At 44.0% G+C, this 16,249-nt stretch overlaps 1 protein-coding gene across 1 annotated transcript in view; it reads right to left on the bottom strand.

Annotated features, from left to right (window-relative positions):
* The window catches only part of LOC126470915 (protein trachealess-like), a 324,995-nt gene that overhangs the window by 35,471 nt on the left and 273,275 nt on the right, over positions 1 to 16,249 (bottom strand). The window contains exons 10-11 of the mRNA XM_050098945.1: positions 14,134 to 14,321; positions 2,598 to 2,940 (exon numbers count right to left, since the gene is read on the bottom strand). Of these exons, the coding sequence (XP_049954902.1) occupies positions 2,598 to 2,940; positions 14,134 to 14,321 (531 nt within the window). The remainder of the gene's footprint in view (positions 1 to 2,597; positions 2,941 to 14,133; positions 14,322 to 16,249) is intronic.

Genomic DNA, 16,249 nt, shown 5'->3' with positions numbered 1-16,249 from the left:
CACATTCCACCTTCTCTTTATCTCCAAACACACTATGAGCTTTTCCAAAATAATTCTAGTCACCTTCCACTCTCAGACCATGAACTGATCCCTGCAATTTCTTCTTCCTTGGAACCAAAACCTACTCTAACCATCGTAAATAAAAATTCTTTGCCCAGCTGACATCCCACTCAACATCTACACCCCTCCTATCACTTCCCTCCCAGATTTTTTTCTATAGGGTGAAAATTATTTAAACCCACAAACTTTGGTAAGTTGCACAGGATACCGAAAAAATATACTTTTCTTTAATGTCATATTTTCCTGTGAGGATTTTTTAAATTAACTGAACTAATAGACTCTGGGAGGTTGCATGAGACAATGAAAATACTTTTTCTAATGTTTTTTCCCGTGAGGACAAAAAGTTATACAAACAAGTTTTTAATTCTTTATTATCAAGAGATAAAAACATTAACAAAACACAATTACCTCATTTGAAGTAGAGGTTCAAAAATGCCTCCATTGACTTGTAAACAAAGGTTATACCGGCACGTCATGTTCTATCTAACACGGTCAAAGACTGCAGGAGTGTCCTTAATTCTTACTGCTGCAGCTGCTGCTGCCGGTATCTGGGCAATCAGGTCCTCTTCTGATTCAACAGGGGCTTTGTAAACAAGGTTGCACATTTCACGTCACACAGAAAAGCCAAGAGATGTCAAATAGGGAATCGAGTAGGTTATGGTACAGGACTACCACTGCCAATTCACTTTTCTGGAAACTGTCCGTTTAAGAATCGACGCACAGGACGACCAAAATGTGTCGGCGCCGCGTAATGCTGGAACAAAGTGCGCTGTCTTTTAGCGAGTGGCACGTCACCCAACAACTCTGACAATAGTCTGGGGAGGAAACAATAATAATGCCTGTCATTTAATGGCTTAGATAGAAGATACAGCCCAATTAAACAGTCACCAACAACATCTGCCCACACATTCAAGTAGAACGGCAACTGACGAGCGGGAGTAAATGTGACATGTAGATTAATCTCACTCAAAACATGCGAATTGTGGATGTTGAAAACCCAATCTCGCCCAAACGTTCCTTCACCTGTTAACACTACAGAGGACAGAAAAAGTAGGATGCGTTTGACATTGTTCCATGCAAATGCGAAAACTGTGCTCTGAGAGGATAATTGTATGTTTCCAGGTCGTGCACTCTCTGTAAGTGAAATGGATTCTCATTAAAGACATTTCTGACATTAGTCTGACCCGTCCTCATGTTATGCACAATTTAACGAGTGCTCAGAGCGATTATGCGATTAAAAATGCTCATAGGTAATTTTGCTATACGAGAAAAAGCTCCATCTACATCTACATCTACATACATACTCCGCAATCCACCATACGGTGCGTGGCGGAGGGTACTTCGTACCAAAACTAGCATCTTCTCTCCCTGTTCCACTCCCAAACAGAACGAGGGAAAACTGACTGCCTACATACCTCTGTACGAGCCCTAATCTCTCTTATCTTATCTTTGTGGCCTTTCCGCGAAATGTAAGTTGGCGGCAGTAAAATTGTACTGCAGTCAGCCTCAAATGCTGGTTCTCTAAATTTCCTGAGTAGCGATTCACGAAAAGAACGCCTCCTTTCCTCTAAAGACTCCCATCCGAGTTCCTGAAGCATTTCCGTAACACTCGCGTGATGATCAAACCTACCAGTAGCAAATCTAGCAACCCGCCTCTGAATTGCTTCTATGTCCTCCCTCAATCCGAACTGATAGGGATCCCAAACGCTCGAGCAGTACTCAAGAATAGGTCGTATTAGTGTTTTATAAGCGGTCTCATTCACAGAAGAACCACATCTTCCCAAAATTCTACCAATGAACCGAAGACGACTATCCGCCTTCCCCACAACTGCCATTACATGCTTGTCCCACTTCATATCGCTCTGGAATGTTACGCCCAAACATTTAATCGACGTGACTGTGTCAAGCGCTACACTACTAATGGAGTATTCAAACATTACAGGATTCTTTTTCCTATTCATCTGCATTAATTTACGTTTATCTATATTTAGAGTTAGCTGCCATTCTTTACACCAATCACAAATCCTGTCCAAGTCATCTCGTATCCCCCTACAGTCACTCAACGACGACACCTTCCCGTACACCACAGCCAATTGTTTTGGTGTCTTATGCAACCTCCTAGAATTCTCCGGTTTAAATAATTTTCACCCTGTATGTAACATCTTCCCCCAGCACTTCCCACATCCCAGTAGTTACAATTAGCAGGAGCCCCGTCATATTATGGTCGTAATAAAAAGAATGTACACCAAATCACAATCATCTTTTCATAAACATCGTCGCGTATTTTACCTTCTTAAACATTGATATTCAAATTGTAAATTTTATAATACAATGGCAGAAGAAGGGCAATTTGACCGATGGGAGCCCGCCACCAATAGGGGGACTAGATAACTGTAAAATAATTTTAAAAACTAAGAAACTGGAAGCACTCATCAGGATGATCCCTTTGCGTCCTGTCACTACTAGGCAACCTTCTTTTCGATATCGCTGGCGTTTTTGCAATAGCCGAGGTCAGAATTGAGAGAACTGGGGCTTACCTGGGGGCCCGGGCTGGCCGTCGGGGTCGTCGGGCTTGGGGCTGTGGTCGGAGGGCAGCGCGGCCGCCGCCGACGACGAGTGGCAGGACGAGGACGCGGGGCTGAGCACGGCCGCTCGCTTGGCCGCCGCCGCTGCCATCGCCACCGCCGCCGCCGCCGACGCCGCCACCGACGCCGCCGCCGCAGCCGCCGCCGCTGCCGCCGACGAGTCCTCGTCGTCCTCGTCGTCTTCGTCGGAGCTGCAGCAGCTGCTGTCCTCGTCAGAAAGCAGCTTGCGCTTGTGCGGGCGTCCGCGCGTCGCCGCCAGCTTCTTGAGCGCGCGGATGCTCAGCCCGCCGCCGAGCTGCGGCAACGTACAAAACACCCTCTCACTCACACCTTCTCGGTACAGCGCAGCGAGCTGACTGCCTAATTCGACGAAGATGACGGGGAGAACGAAAGACAATTTACAGTGTGACGTCAGGGTCGTTGGAAATGGGCCATTAGCTAAGATTGAAGACTGTCACACTCTATTCATCAGGAACCTGAATAAGGTCCGCTAAGCTCTTCATCCCATCTCATATTGTAATTCCTATCGAACTCATCCATTTTGTTTGGGATTAAAAAAAAAAAGGTTCAGTTGGCTCTGAGCACTATGGGACTTAACATCTGAGGTCATCAGTCCCCTAGAACTTAGAACTACTTAAACCTATCTAACCTAAGGACACCACACACGTCCATGCCCGAGGCAGGATTCGAACCTGCGACCGTAGCGGTCTCGCGGTTCCAGGCTGTAGCGCCTAGAACCGCTCTGCCACCCCGGCCGGCGTTTGGGATTAATTCGACTTTGATTTTCGATGTATTCAGACTTGATAAATAATCAGTTCTTTACATTTTCCATATCGTTAAATGTAAGTTTTATATACGGTACAGTAAGATTAATGTGACAACAGCCTATGTTCGAAGTCAACGAGCGATAATCACTCACAGACGGCAGGTGGCAGCACTAGCATGGGGACGTCGTAAACAGTGAAGTCGTTGCCGTGATGCGGAGACGCAGAGTTTTAGCTGACATCTCGAAGTGCATGATTATTGGCTTACGGGCCAAGGGTGGAAGGATTTCCGAAACGGCTGAGTTTATAAACTGTTCGCGTGCCCCCGTGGTTAAAGTACACCGTGCATGGCAAAATCGGTGCCGAGGCAACTGTGATGCACTACGGGCTATAGATGACAGGGGTGAACGACGGTTGTGGAAATGTGCGAATAGACTTGTAACTGTCAAGCAACTGATAGCCAAGGGGCTACCAATAGCGCCTTCTCAACGACTGTTCAGCAAACGTTGCTGTATATGGGTCTCCACAGCAGGTGCGTGGCTCGTGCACCCATGGTAACTGCTGTTCGTCACCGACGAAGGCTAGAATTTGCTCGACAGTATCGCAACTGGACGTACACTGAGCGGCGGCAGGTGACCTTTCCAGATGAATAACTTTTTATTCTCCATTGGACAGATGGCCGTCGACGTGTACGGCGTGAAACGTCTGAAAGGAAACACCCTGGAACCAGGAGGGAACGTTATGATACAGAAAATGTTATCGTGGTATTCCCTGGGTGAACTAGTTATTCTGGAAGGTACAATGGATCAACACAAGTATGCATGTATCCTCGAGGACAATGTCCGCCCGTACATGCTGTTTGTTTCTCCTCGGCCCGATAGCGTATACCAGCAGGACAATGCAACATCTCACACAGCTAGCACTGTACGTCCGTCATTCTAAGAGCACCAGGATGAGTTTACCGTACTCCCCTGGGGACCAAACTCCTCGGATTCAAACCTAGTCGAGAATCTGTTGGACCTCCTCGATCACGCCGTTCGAGGCATGGATCCGCAACCGAGAAATGTAGCTCAGCTGACCACGGCCCTGAAGTCGGCATGGCTCCACATCCTGTCAGTACCTTCCAGAGCCTCACTGACACTCTTCCTGCAGGTCTCACAGCGGCCTGTGCTACAACTGGTGGTTACTCAGTCTCTTGACAGGTAGTCAAGTTAGTGTGAGTGGGCAGGGTATATTCATATATTCCTTAGACACAAATTTCGACTTAGTTGTTAGACAATTTCAGTACACAATCAGACCAATTGAGGGGCAAAGGCGACTGGCAGAGGCTCTTCAGCCAAAGGTTTAACACGCTTAACAAAGTTTTAATTACACAAAACAGCTGAAACAAATTCTATTTTAAGCCGTACATTGATGAAGATATTTTTATGATTTAAATTAAATGATTTTACACAATAATGGAAGCTGAAGTTGATGCTTCCATGCTATAGTGATGATGCTGGTGGTGCATAAAAATGGTCATGTTCCTGATGGAGGTGATATGATGAATACTACAATGGGACCTTGTAGAACCATAGAAAGCAGCTTATGGTTATCGAGGAAGAGGATGGATAAGGGAGAAAGTGGTCGGATTGGGTCATGTGGAGAGTTGTTGACTCGGGCTGGAAAGAAGGGTGTATCGCGAGAGACATTTCTTCTTTGGCCAAGATATGGAGGTGCATGGAAGGTAGGACGTGGATGCAGTGTCGCAGCAGGGTACCTCGGTTGGTGGTTAGTGGGTGGGTTAGAGGGTGCTGGGTTAGGTTTTCTGATTAATGTATTGAGTACGAAGGTGCTCCAAGAGGAGAAGAAGATGGGGTAAATTGATGAGCTTTGATACAGAACGCGAGTTGAGGATAGTATGCGAACATGGAAGGCGAGGCGATGAGCAGATTTTCTATGATATCTAGGAGTTTGTAGGATTTGTAAAAGGCAGAGATCAAGAAAACAATGGCATTAATTAGGATTGGGTGGCTGTGGGATTTGTAAGTGAGGAAAATAGTAGAAGGATGCAGGTCTAGGATCGCACGGTTAGTGGTTTCAGTGAGTGTCCGGCGTTTGTGATGGGTGATAAGGGGGTGTGCAATTCACATTACTTTTCTGTCGAGTGTTAGTCCTAAATGCTTTAGTGTGCTAGTGAGAGGAATAGATTAGTTGCAGATGGAGAGATGAGGAAACCTAAACCACGGGAAGGATGAGTAGTGCGGCCAAAGATGATGGCATACAGGAATTGGAGCCTGTGCCGGGTATCTAGGTATGCAGAGACGTGAGCATAATGCCGGGGATAGGTGAGGGTTGTACGACTAGTAATGCCTGCAGTGTACAGGATGTAAATGAGAGGGGAAAGGGCAAAGTCTTGAGACACACCGGTAGGTGTGGTTGATTCTGTCTTATGTAGGTCGATGGAGGACAAATGATGCTATAAAGAAGACATAGTTAACTGGTAGGGCATAGGTTACTTGAAGAACCAACATAATAAAAACCAACTTCATTAACTGTCAATTTTTTTTAGTATTTTATCACGTCAGATTTGTTTACATGCACATTCTTTCATTGCCTTCCTCTGTCACTGTCGTCAGGAGTTAGTTGTCACACCAATAGGCTGTGTGATACTTTCATATGTAGTAGTCCAAATTACGTCATGGAGACATCACGAATTCACGAAACTTCCATACTTTCGTATGCTACCAGGGTTATATTTGTTGCCATGCACCTACGTACTGGGAGTCTGTCATCAAAGAAACCATTGAGATCAGAAAATACAACTTTAACCGAGACAGTAGCTGCACCCTTAGAAGTGCATGGAAAACACACACGATGGGAAAAGGCTACAAAGAAATAAGCTGGGTTATCCATCATCTGAAGCAATCGCATCTCAACTAAGGTTCCTCCATCACCGACATCGACATAATTCCTGGTACCATATCAAAGCTCCTGAGACGTGCTTTGGTTATGGAACGACTTTGGGTTTTGTCACATAGTTACAGTTTCTTTGATGTCTCTGTACGTGGCACCTTTGCGGTGCCTCGAGCGGAAGTTAAACGCGCGCGTAGCTCACACTGGAAGTCTGCCGCGGATTGACTGGTGAGAAGTTTATCTGGATCGCATCCTGAGATTGCTAAACTGTGGACGTGCGCTCGCCATGTTTGGATGGCTGATGTTTACTTTGAGGAGTGTCTCTAACCCTACTGGAGAGTCGCCGGTAATACGGACGTGCTCTAGTTAAACATTTATTCGGCTGTAAGAGGGCTTCCATTTTATCTTGTTCTGTTAGTGAGTACCTGGTCTAGAAAGACTTTCTTTTACCTGAACTACTGGTGCATGTGTTTTCTATGTTTAGGTATATTAAAAATGTTTTCATTGTCAGTTAACGTTGATTTAGAAAGATTAGCCTTTACCTGCACTACTGGTTCCTGAACTCTCTGGGTTTAGGTTCATTAAGACTTTTCCTTGTAAGTTAAGATTAAAAGTCCCATATGTGTGTTGTAATTTATACAGTTATGTAAATTCTGGTCTGTTAATCCCATGACTGACGGGTCAAACGAACTCTGTTGTCTACCCTCATTTTCTTTGTCATGGTTGAAGGCCTGTGCGCTATTTGCCATTAATATGTTATGTAAATTTAATTTATTTTCTGTATGTATATTTTAGAAGCTTTCGAAATGTGGTGCTACAGAAGAATGCTGAAGATTAGATGGGTAGATCACATAACTAATGAGGAAGTATTGAATAGGATTGGGGAGAAGAGAAGTTTGTGGCACAACTTGACCAGAAGAAGGGATCGGTTGGTAGGACATGTTCTGAGGCATCAAGGGATCACCAATTTAGTATTGGAGGGCAGCGTGGAGGGTAAAAATCGTAGAGGGAGACCAAGAGATGAATACACTAAGCAGATTCAGAAGGATGTAGGTTGCAGTAGATACTGGGAGATGAAAAAGCTTGCACAGGATAGAGTAGCATGGAGAGCTGCATCAAACCAGTCTCAGGACTGAAGACCACAACAACAACATGTATATTTTAGAATCTGTACTGAATCGAGCAACCGTTCGGGATGTGGGCCTAGTTCAAACTGGTTACCGTTAATTTGTTTAATCCACACGTTTCAGTCCCTTTATTTGCATTGGATTTATCTTTGGTTGCTCTTGTGAATAACTGCTTATGTTTGTTGATTTGCTAATGTTCACCATGTTATTTTAAAGTCCGTGTAGAAGTTGCATACTCTGCTACCTCGAAAGTTTTTTTTTAATGTTTCAAGCGTATGCACATTATGGTCTTTGTAATATTGACTCCCAAGTAGCCAAAACTGCTGTTAGAAACAGTAATTACCTCTGGGGTGATTTTCTAGTATTTATAGAGTTCAAAGAGTTTGTTTAGTTTTGATTACAAGAAATAAATCCTCTATACTACTGCAGAAATTTTATTTTAAGGTTTTTTGTTTATCATATTTCCATGAGCTTAATGGTTCCTAATTATTTATGTTAAACTCGGCCTATGTGGGGAATAAGTGATGCTCATCTTTGTTGATGTTAAATTTGGCCTCTGTGTTTAATAAATATGTTAAAAGAATTATTTAATTTATGGTTCAAATGGTTCTGAGCACTATGGGACTTAACTTCTGAGCTCATCAGTCCCCTAGAACTTAGAACTACTTAAACCTAACTAACCTAAGGACATCACACACATCCAGGCCCGAGGCAGGATTCGAATCTGCGACCGTAGCGGTCGCGCGGTTCCAGACTGTAGCGCCTAGAAACGCTCGGCCACCCCGGCCGGCATTTAATTTATGCTCAGCACCTTACTACCTCCAGATCCTTGCTCATTATCATATTAGTTCCGTGGCTTCGTGTCACCCCCACGACATAATTCGGCCAACTATAAACGAAAGTCCCACACGGCCTATTAATACGACAGTTAACTCCTGGCGGCGACGACGACGACGTCAACGACTAATTCGACGACAGAGGAAGTCGTTGAAAACTTGAGCGTGTAAACAAATATGACGTAAAAAGAAAGCTAAAAACACTTATAATTGCGTAGGCTTCCGCGACCAGTCAGTCGACATAAAAGATTTCTGGGTATCGTACCGCGTCAAAACGTATAAAACGCGGTAGCAGACCCAAAAAACTTTTATGTCGACTAAAGACACTTATTCAAGACAATCGCCGAGTAAAACCACGTGCTCACTTCGTTAATGTCAACTGTATCTCTGTGGCACCCATAGAACTTTTAAGCGCGTCTTCATATTTATTCAAACATTTCACGAAGTCAGCGAAATTGTTTTTATTAAGTGTTTTCTCTGATGCTGTCCAGTCCTCTCAATGAATTGAATAATAAACTGGAGACACTGGTCAAAGGCGTCTTTACATCCGTGACGGCGTTTAGCGGCTACTCCATCCGGCCGAGCAGCGTTCGGAATTGTTGGTAGTGCTACTGCTTTCAACTTTTTAATGATCCTTTCATTGAAAAACAAACTAAACCTAGTTGACGTCACGTTGTAGAGACTAGTTAAAGGCGTCTTAAAAAGGTACTGTCAGTTCTGTTTCATAATATTTGTCACCTCGTACTTACAAGCATGTCATTAATACGGGAGTCACATTGAGTTTCACTCTTTTACTGTTGTGAGGAGCCTCTAGAAGAAGAATGTGCATGAAAATGTGTTTATTTATTATGGAGTGATACCTTTTCGATCCATACTTCTTTCTGTTAGCGCTTGTACGAACATAACGAGAACAATCACGGATTACGAAACGGTGGGAAAGGAAACCGACCGCGACCTTTGCAAAAGAACAATCTTCAAATTTACCTGGAACGATTTAGGGAAATCACGGAAAACCTAAATCATGACAACCAGACGTGTATTTGAACAGTCTTCCTCCAGAATGCAAGTCTAGAGTGTAACAACGGCGCCACCTCGCTTGGTAAACATTGCAGTATTCTGGTAGTGGGGGGGTTAGCAGTAAACGCAGGGCGAGTTAAGAGATGTCCCGTTCTCTTTCAACCTCACTGACCTGCGGCTGATAACAAGTAACGGTTCAGGTCCTCCCCACCACTTGGCGAGGACGGACCCGTGGAAATTTTGTGAACGTTCAGACGGTCCTTGTCGGGGCCTCGCGAGTATAAAATAGTATCTTTCTTGAGTTTTCTGATATGGTTTGGGATTAGGTATAGAGTTGATTTTTCACCATGCAGCGGTTTTTCATCTGCATCAGCGCTTTTTCATCTGTTCCACATAGAGTTAAAATTCGATGACTCCATTTTGAGGTCATATTTTTGGTTGTATACACTCTTTTTTACACGTAAAATCCCTTTTTGTGAGACAGCCTTTGGCAGTGAGATCTACCCAAGTGTGAATATAGTTTAATGAGATTAGCATTTCATGCATTTCTTCATTCTTAAATTAAATACGTGTTTGTTCATGAAACTTTCAAATACTTTTCTTTCAGAATTCGTGTTATTTCAACATGTTAAAATCGTGCTTTTGGTCATGGTAGTTTGTTCAAACTGTTCAAATGTGTGTGAAATCTTAAGGGACTTAACTGCTAAGGTCATCAGTCCCTAAGCTTACACACTACTTAACCTAAATTATCCTAAGGACAAACACACACACCCATGCCCGAGGGAGGACTCGAACCTCCGCCGGGATCAGCCCCATGGTCCTTTGTCAGTAACCATACTAACACATGACAACTTAGTCAATCGAAACTCAGTCTGAGCTGATAAAATGAGAATACCATAGCCTTCACCGATCACACTCAGTTATTCCGCAGCCGTCTTTTGAGAATATTAATCCGAGTTACTGGGCTCCACCCGTTATTGAACATAATTGTACTGAGCAGAACCTGCCATGTGTTTCTTATCTTGCATCCAATGAGCAATACTGTGTTCTGTGTTGTCATACGTGAAATTACGGGCAGAATGAGTACCAACATGTGTAACGGTATCTTCTCATCTTGCAATTATGGAATTTAACGTGGGTTTCGCTATTATGGCATCCGGCTGGTAACATGACTGTTCTCTCCCTGCTTTCACTCCGGTGGGACTGATTATAGTAGTAGAGCACACTTAAATTCCTAGTGCATCTATTCCTAAAGGGTAACGTGCTAATGTCTGAGAGTTTAAATGAAACGTTTTCGAAGCCTTCGTCCCATACTGTCCTCCATATCCACCAACTGCATAAAGCGAATTATATCTGTAATAGTATCCCCATGTTCATGAACTTGTGTTGTTAACTGTATTAGAGGAATACGTAGTTAAGATTATGACATTTTTGTTGTCCATATTTAACGTGTTACAGACGTTGAAGTCTATCTTTTTTAAGGATTCGTGGCGATCAAGTGTCTTAAGGGCAAATAAATTGCCGTCCATTGTAATCATTGATCCTCTTCCTTTTACCGATGCCTCGTATAAATCCGAACTTCTTTCCTTCACATGCTTTTACCTGCCCTTACGATGCATCGAATAGTTCAAAAAGGAAAATGGCATTACCTACCGCTGTATCTATCAAGCCATTCCATGCACTGCCACATACTCTAGGGGTTGTGTGTCAATGAAAATCATCCGTTGAACATAGAGTCAATATTATTGGCATTAGTGGGCCGATTTTAATGTATAGATTCTGATTTTTCATAGACACAGATGTCCCACACGAGCCCAGTGGCACGTGCATAACGTGATACGAAAGTGTCTTTTAGTTGAAATATCACATTTTTCTCCTATTGCATCTTTAGAGTTCACTAAGTATAAATGCATAAAAACAACCTCCCTTTAGTGTTGGCACAAAAATTTGTGACGGTGTTTGGCGGCTGCGCCATTTTGGTGAGGTGTGTTCAGCGTAGTTACAAGTGATTGTGCTTGCGGCTTTCCAGTGATTCGTTTAGTGAACTACAAACTAAACCTAGACAATATCACACTGACGAAAGTACTTAAAGGTGTCTTCGCCCAGAAAACCATGACGGTATTGGTCGGTTACGCCGTAGTGATGAGGGGCGTTGTTAGTAGTGCTTGTTCTGGCGACTATCCAGAAGAGAGGCGTTCAGAGTTGTTAGTAGTGCTTGCTCTTGGAACTATCCGGTGCTTCATTCAGCGTGCTACAAACCAAACATACGTGTATAATGTCACGTTGTAGAGTCTACTAAAAGCCATCTTTGACCAGAAATCTATCATGATATTTGTCGGGTACGCTGTATTCGTGAGGAGCATTCGGAGTTGTTAATAGTGCTTATACCTGCAACTTTCCACCAATTCATTCAGTAAACTACAAACCAATCCTAGACCATGTCACGTTGTAGCCTCCTTAAAGGCGCCTTTGTGCAGAAATCCGTGACATTGTTTTTCAGCTAGAACACTTTTGTGAGGGGCGTTCGGCGTTGTTATTAGTGCTTGTGAATTTCTAGTGATTCGTTCAGTGAGCTACAAACTAAACCTATAGTGCGATACATTACAAAAAGTACTAAAGGGTCTCTCTCCATATACAGGGTGAGTCAGGAGGAAAGACACAGGCTTTGAGGGTTACAGTATTAGTGATTTTGAACAACAAACTTCGTATGGACTTACGTCATACTCCAAACTGTTTCCGAGATAGAACACATTAATATCACTTTTATACGTTTTTCTTGAATAACTCGAAAATGGCAACCTCCAAAGAAAACGTGTCGCAGTACAAAATTAAACTAAATTAAATTTCGTACAAAAAGACCAATTAGGACTCATAATTTGTTCAAACAGAGCGCGAGAATATTGAAAATCTTGGGAGATGCACATGTGCTGTAGCTTAGGTAGTTTTTCTAGGCTAAATTGGGATAGTTTACCGAATTGATGGAGCAAAAGTGTCCTGTATGAAATTATTGGTCCCAGTTTCCTCTATAATACTGTGGTATGTTGTAAACAATGACAATGTTTGAATAATACAGAAAATAAATAACAATGTACCGTACATGTGTTCTATCTTGGAAAACATTCGGAATAGGGCATCCGTCGATTCGAAGTTTTTTGTTCAGAATCACTAACACTATCACCCCACAAAGCATGTACCTTTCTTCCTGACTCAAGTTGTAATATCAATAACGGTGTTTGGTGGCTATGCCATGTTGGTGAGTAACATTCGGAGTTGTTAGTAGTTCTCAGGTTTGCGACTCTCTAATGATTCAATCATTGAAACACAAAATGAAACTAGATAGCATCACGTTGTATCAGTAAACAAAAATTTTGCGCCCGCGTTTGTGTGTGTGTGTGTGTGTGTGTGTGTGTGTGTGTGTGTGAGAGAGAGAGAGAGAGAGAGAGAGAGAGAGAGAGAGAGAAAGAGAGAGAGAGTTCCTAAGGGACCAAACTGCTTAGGTCCTCGGTCCCTAGACTTACACACTACTTAAACTAACTTATGCTAAGAACAACACACACACCCATGCCCGAGGGAGGACTCGAACCTCCGGCGAGAGGGGCCGCTCACAAGAATTGCCACTCTTCCGTTTAACAGAACATTTTGCCAGTTTTCCCTGTGCTATCATGGGGGTTGTGACATCAAGAGTCACGTTTCGGTTTCACGGAGTGGTCATTCCAACTCTGTACGAGCGGCGTTCAATAAGTAATGCAACACATTTTTTTCTCGGCCAGAGTCAGTTGGAAAAATTCGGAATTTGTTGTGGGACATTGCGGAATTTTCCCGCTTCAGCCCCTATAGTTTCATGAAGTTCAGATAGGTGGCAGAGCTATACGTAGTCTGCAAAATGGAATCTGTAACGGAGGTTCATTCCAAGCATAGTGCTGTAATTGAGTTTCTTTTGGCGAAAACTAGAGCATCGCAGATATTCATAGGCGCTTGTAAAGTGTCTACGGAGACCTGGCAATGAACAAACGCTCAGTGAGTCATCGGACGTGGTGTCTGTCATTACTGCAACAAGGTCGCGCAAATCTGTCCGATCTCCCCCGTGCTGGCCGGCAGCACACAGATGTGACTCCTACAAAGATAGAACGTGCGGAAATTCTCATCTGACATGCTCGACAGATCACAATCAAACATCTCGCTCTTCAACTGGACTTCTCTGGAGGTAGTGCTGATACACTCGCCCAAGAGCCTGCGCGCCCGAGAGGTCACAGTACTTCATTGGACTGTTCTTCCTCATCCATCCTACAGCTCGGACGTCGCACTTTCCGACTTCCATCTGCTTCGCCCAATGAAAGGTGCAATCCGTGGGAAGCTTACATGGATGATGGGTAGGTTATTGATGTAGCAAGACGTGGGCTCTGACGTCCACCAGTATAGCGGTAGCGTGCGGGCGTACGGGCCTTCCCAGTAAGGTAGCGAAGGCCGTCGTATTGAACGGAGATTACGTCGAAAAATTGGGTTCTGTATCAAAAAGAGTGGGGAATATGGCTCTGAGCACTATGGGACTTAACTGTTGAGGTCATCAGTCCCCTAGAACTCAGAACGACTTAAACCTAAAGACATCACACACATCCATGCCCGAGGCAGGATTGGAACCTGCAACAGTAGCGGTCGCGCGGTTCCAGACTGTAGCGCCTAGAACCGCTCGGCCACACCGGCCGGCGAGTGGGGAATAGTATGGTGTACTGGAATCCTGAATAAAACCAACCTACTTTCAGAAAAAGTGTGTTGCGTTACTTATTGAAAGACCCCCGTACTGAGCTCCGTAGGTTCCTCAGTGCTGGCTCGTCCCAGACTGGGGCGTTACCTGCGATGGGCCGGGTGCGGGGGCGGCGAGCCGTCTGCCGTGCGGCTCCCCCGCGCCAGCGCCCGCGCCGGCGCCGGCCGCGCCCTGCGAAGAGCCCTCCTCCAGGTCCGGTGGCGACCGGTGGGGCTCCGGCTGCGGCTGCTGCGGCGGCTGCTGCTGGCTGGCCGCGCCCGCGCCGCTGCTGCGACCTGCAACCGCAACCCGCCGTCGTCTTTCTCTGCTTCAAACATGAAATCGAGGCTGGCCAGATAGACCCTCGCCGAGGGCGCAGGCACACAGAGACGTTAAATCTGCCCGAAAAAACACGAGAAAGGATACAGGTTACGAATTAACCGGGAGGGGCATGCCAGTTCTCCAACCGCTCGTCATCTTATCTTCTGCATACGAAAAGCAGGCTAACCTTCAACCCGCGACTGTATAATCACACTATTATCGCAGAGTCATTTCGTCCAAGTAGCATCACGAAGAGACGACTACTACCGAAAATATGTCTTAAACAACTTTGGTTAATCCGCCACGTCCTGGAACAGGGGGACGCAAACACCCGAACTTGACAATTGCACACCGATAGTGACCTAGTAGATAGATAATTGTCAGTAGGAAGTAGATCAGGACATCACCATACAGAACCTGCAGCGATTTTCTAAAGGCCAGCCTGGTGCGAGGGGCACGCCCACTGGGATTAGATAGGTGGGCACGGCCAAATAGTAGGTTTATACAATAACTGGCACTCCTGTAACGCTGCTGGAAGTAGCTTCTAGAATAGTTAGATTAGAGCAGAGATTAGTTCTTACCCATTGAACAACTAGCTCATCATTTCCTGTAGCATGTAAGTAGATTAAAACTAGAAATAGAAAATGCTGCTAACATGATTGAATTGTATTGTAGATGTTAAGACCCACTAATGTATAAGGTGGTGGGTTATTATGTATGATATTATTGGATTGAATAAAGATTCTAAAAAAAAAATTAAAAAAAAACTTTGGTTCCATAAGGAACCTTTGTGCGCAACGACCAAAGCTTAACTTGAGGAAGGATAGGACTATAGAAATCTGTCGCAGTCGCATTACTTTTCTTTGTGACTCTTGCATATTCAGATTTCAGCTATAAAAAGCCATCTTCAGTACATTTGAGTGAGTTACGTTCTTCCTGTACACTAGTAAAGTCACGAAAGACCAACCTGCAAGTGTAAAACGAAGCGGTGTGTACTGTGTTGTCAGTAAAGAAGCAGTAACAGCAGAATGAGCCGCATCAGGAGATCTCATTGTCTTCGATCGTGGACTAGTTTTTGGATATCACCTGAGTATCAGACGCACCAGGAACACTTCAGCTCGATAGATGAATATCTTAACAGAAACTGTTAGACCAGCTTAGGTAAAAATGTCTGTTAGATTTCAGTTTTGGCAGCACTTCACAACAATCAAGGTTACGTACTTTGTATATGAAAAATTTATTGAAGGTGCATAACTATGTTTCATTCTGACAATGTATCAATTCTGTAAATATTAACAGTTCCAGTTTACTGTAACGTGTTCACATATCTTCACAATCTCCTGACAAATGATCAGGGAAATCAGTATTATATTCAAATGTTCTATGCTTTTTATCTTACACTCTTTAACATGTTCCACACTCACGAGAATCATCACATTTTTAGGTCTACGGAACGAAAACTTAATCGAGTCTAATCTAATCTAATCATGTACTGCTGCGAGTTTCTTGGATGGTAACCCACTCAAATGTACTGAAGATGCCACTTATAGCTGAAATGTGAATATGCAGGACCAATAAAATACCAATGGGATTGCGACTGACTTCTATCTTCCTATCCTTCCTTAAAAAGAAGAAGAAGAAGAGGAAAATACATCTATCAATAGCATGGTTTATTGGCAGTAGTGTGCTTTGGTTCACACAGCTGCTGCCTTCACATCTCGCTCATGTTCAACAACAGAGCCCTTGCTGCCGCTTCGTTACGATATTGTATGATTTCAAAGATCGGCTAGCAGCAGATACACTAACTGATCAAAAGTATGTGGAGGCCCTTATGAACTATGCAACTGCCCACTAAATGCCACGAGAGACGGATCTGCCAGTGTAAAACGAAGCGGGGAGTAAA

The sequence above is a fragment of the Schistocerca serialis genome, chromosome 3 (genome assembly GCF_023864345.2).
Source record: "Schistocerca serialis cubense isolate TAMUIC-IGC-003099 chromosome 3, iqSchSeri2.2, whole genome shotgun sequence".
NCBI lineage: Eukaryota > Metazoa > Arthropoda > Insecta > Orthoptera > Acrididae > Schistocerca > Schistocerca serialis.
The sequence above is the reverse complement of the archived record's forward strand: the minus strand, read 5'-3'. Positions and strand labels throughout refer to the sequence as shown.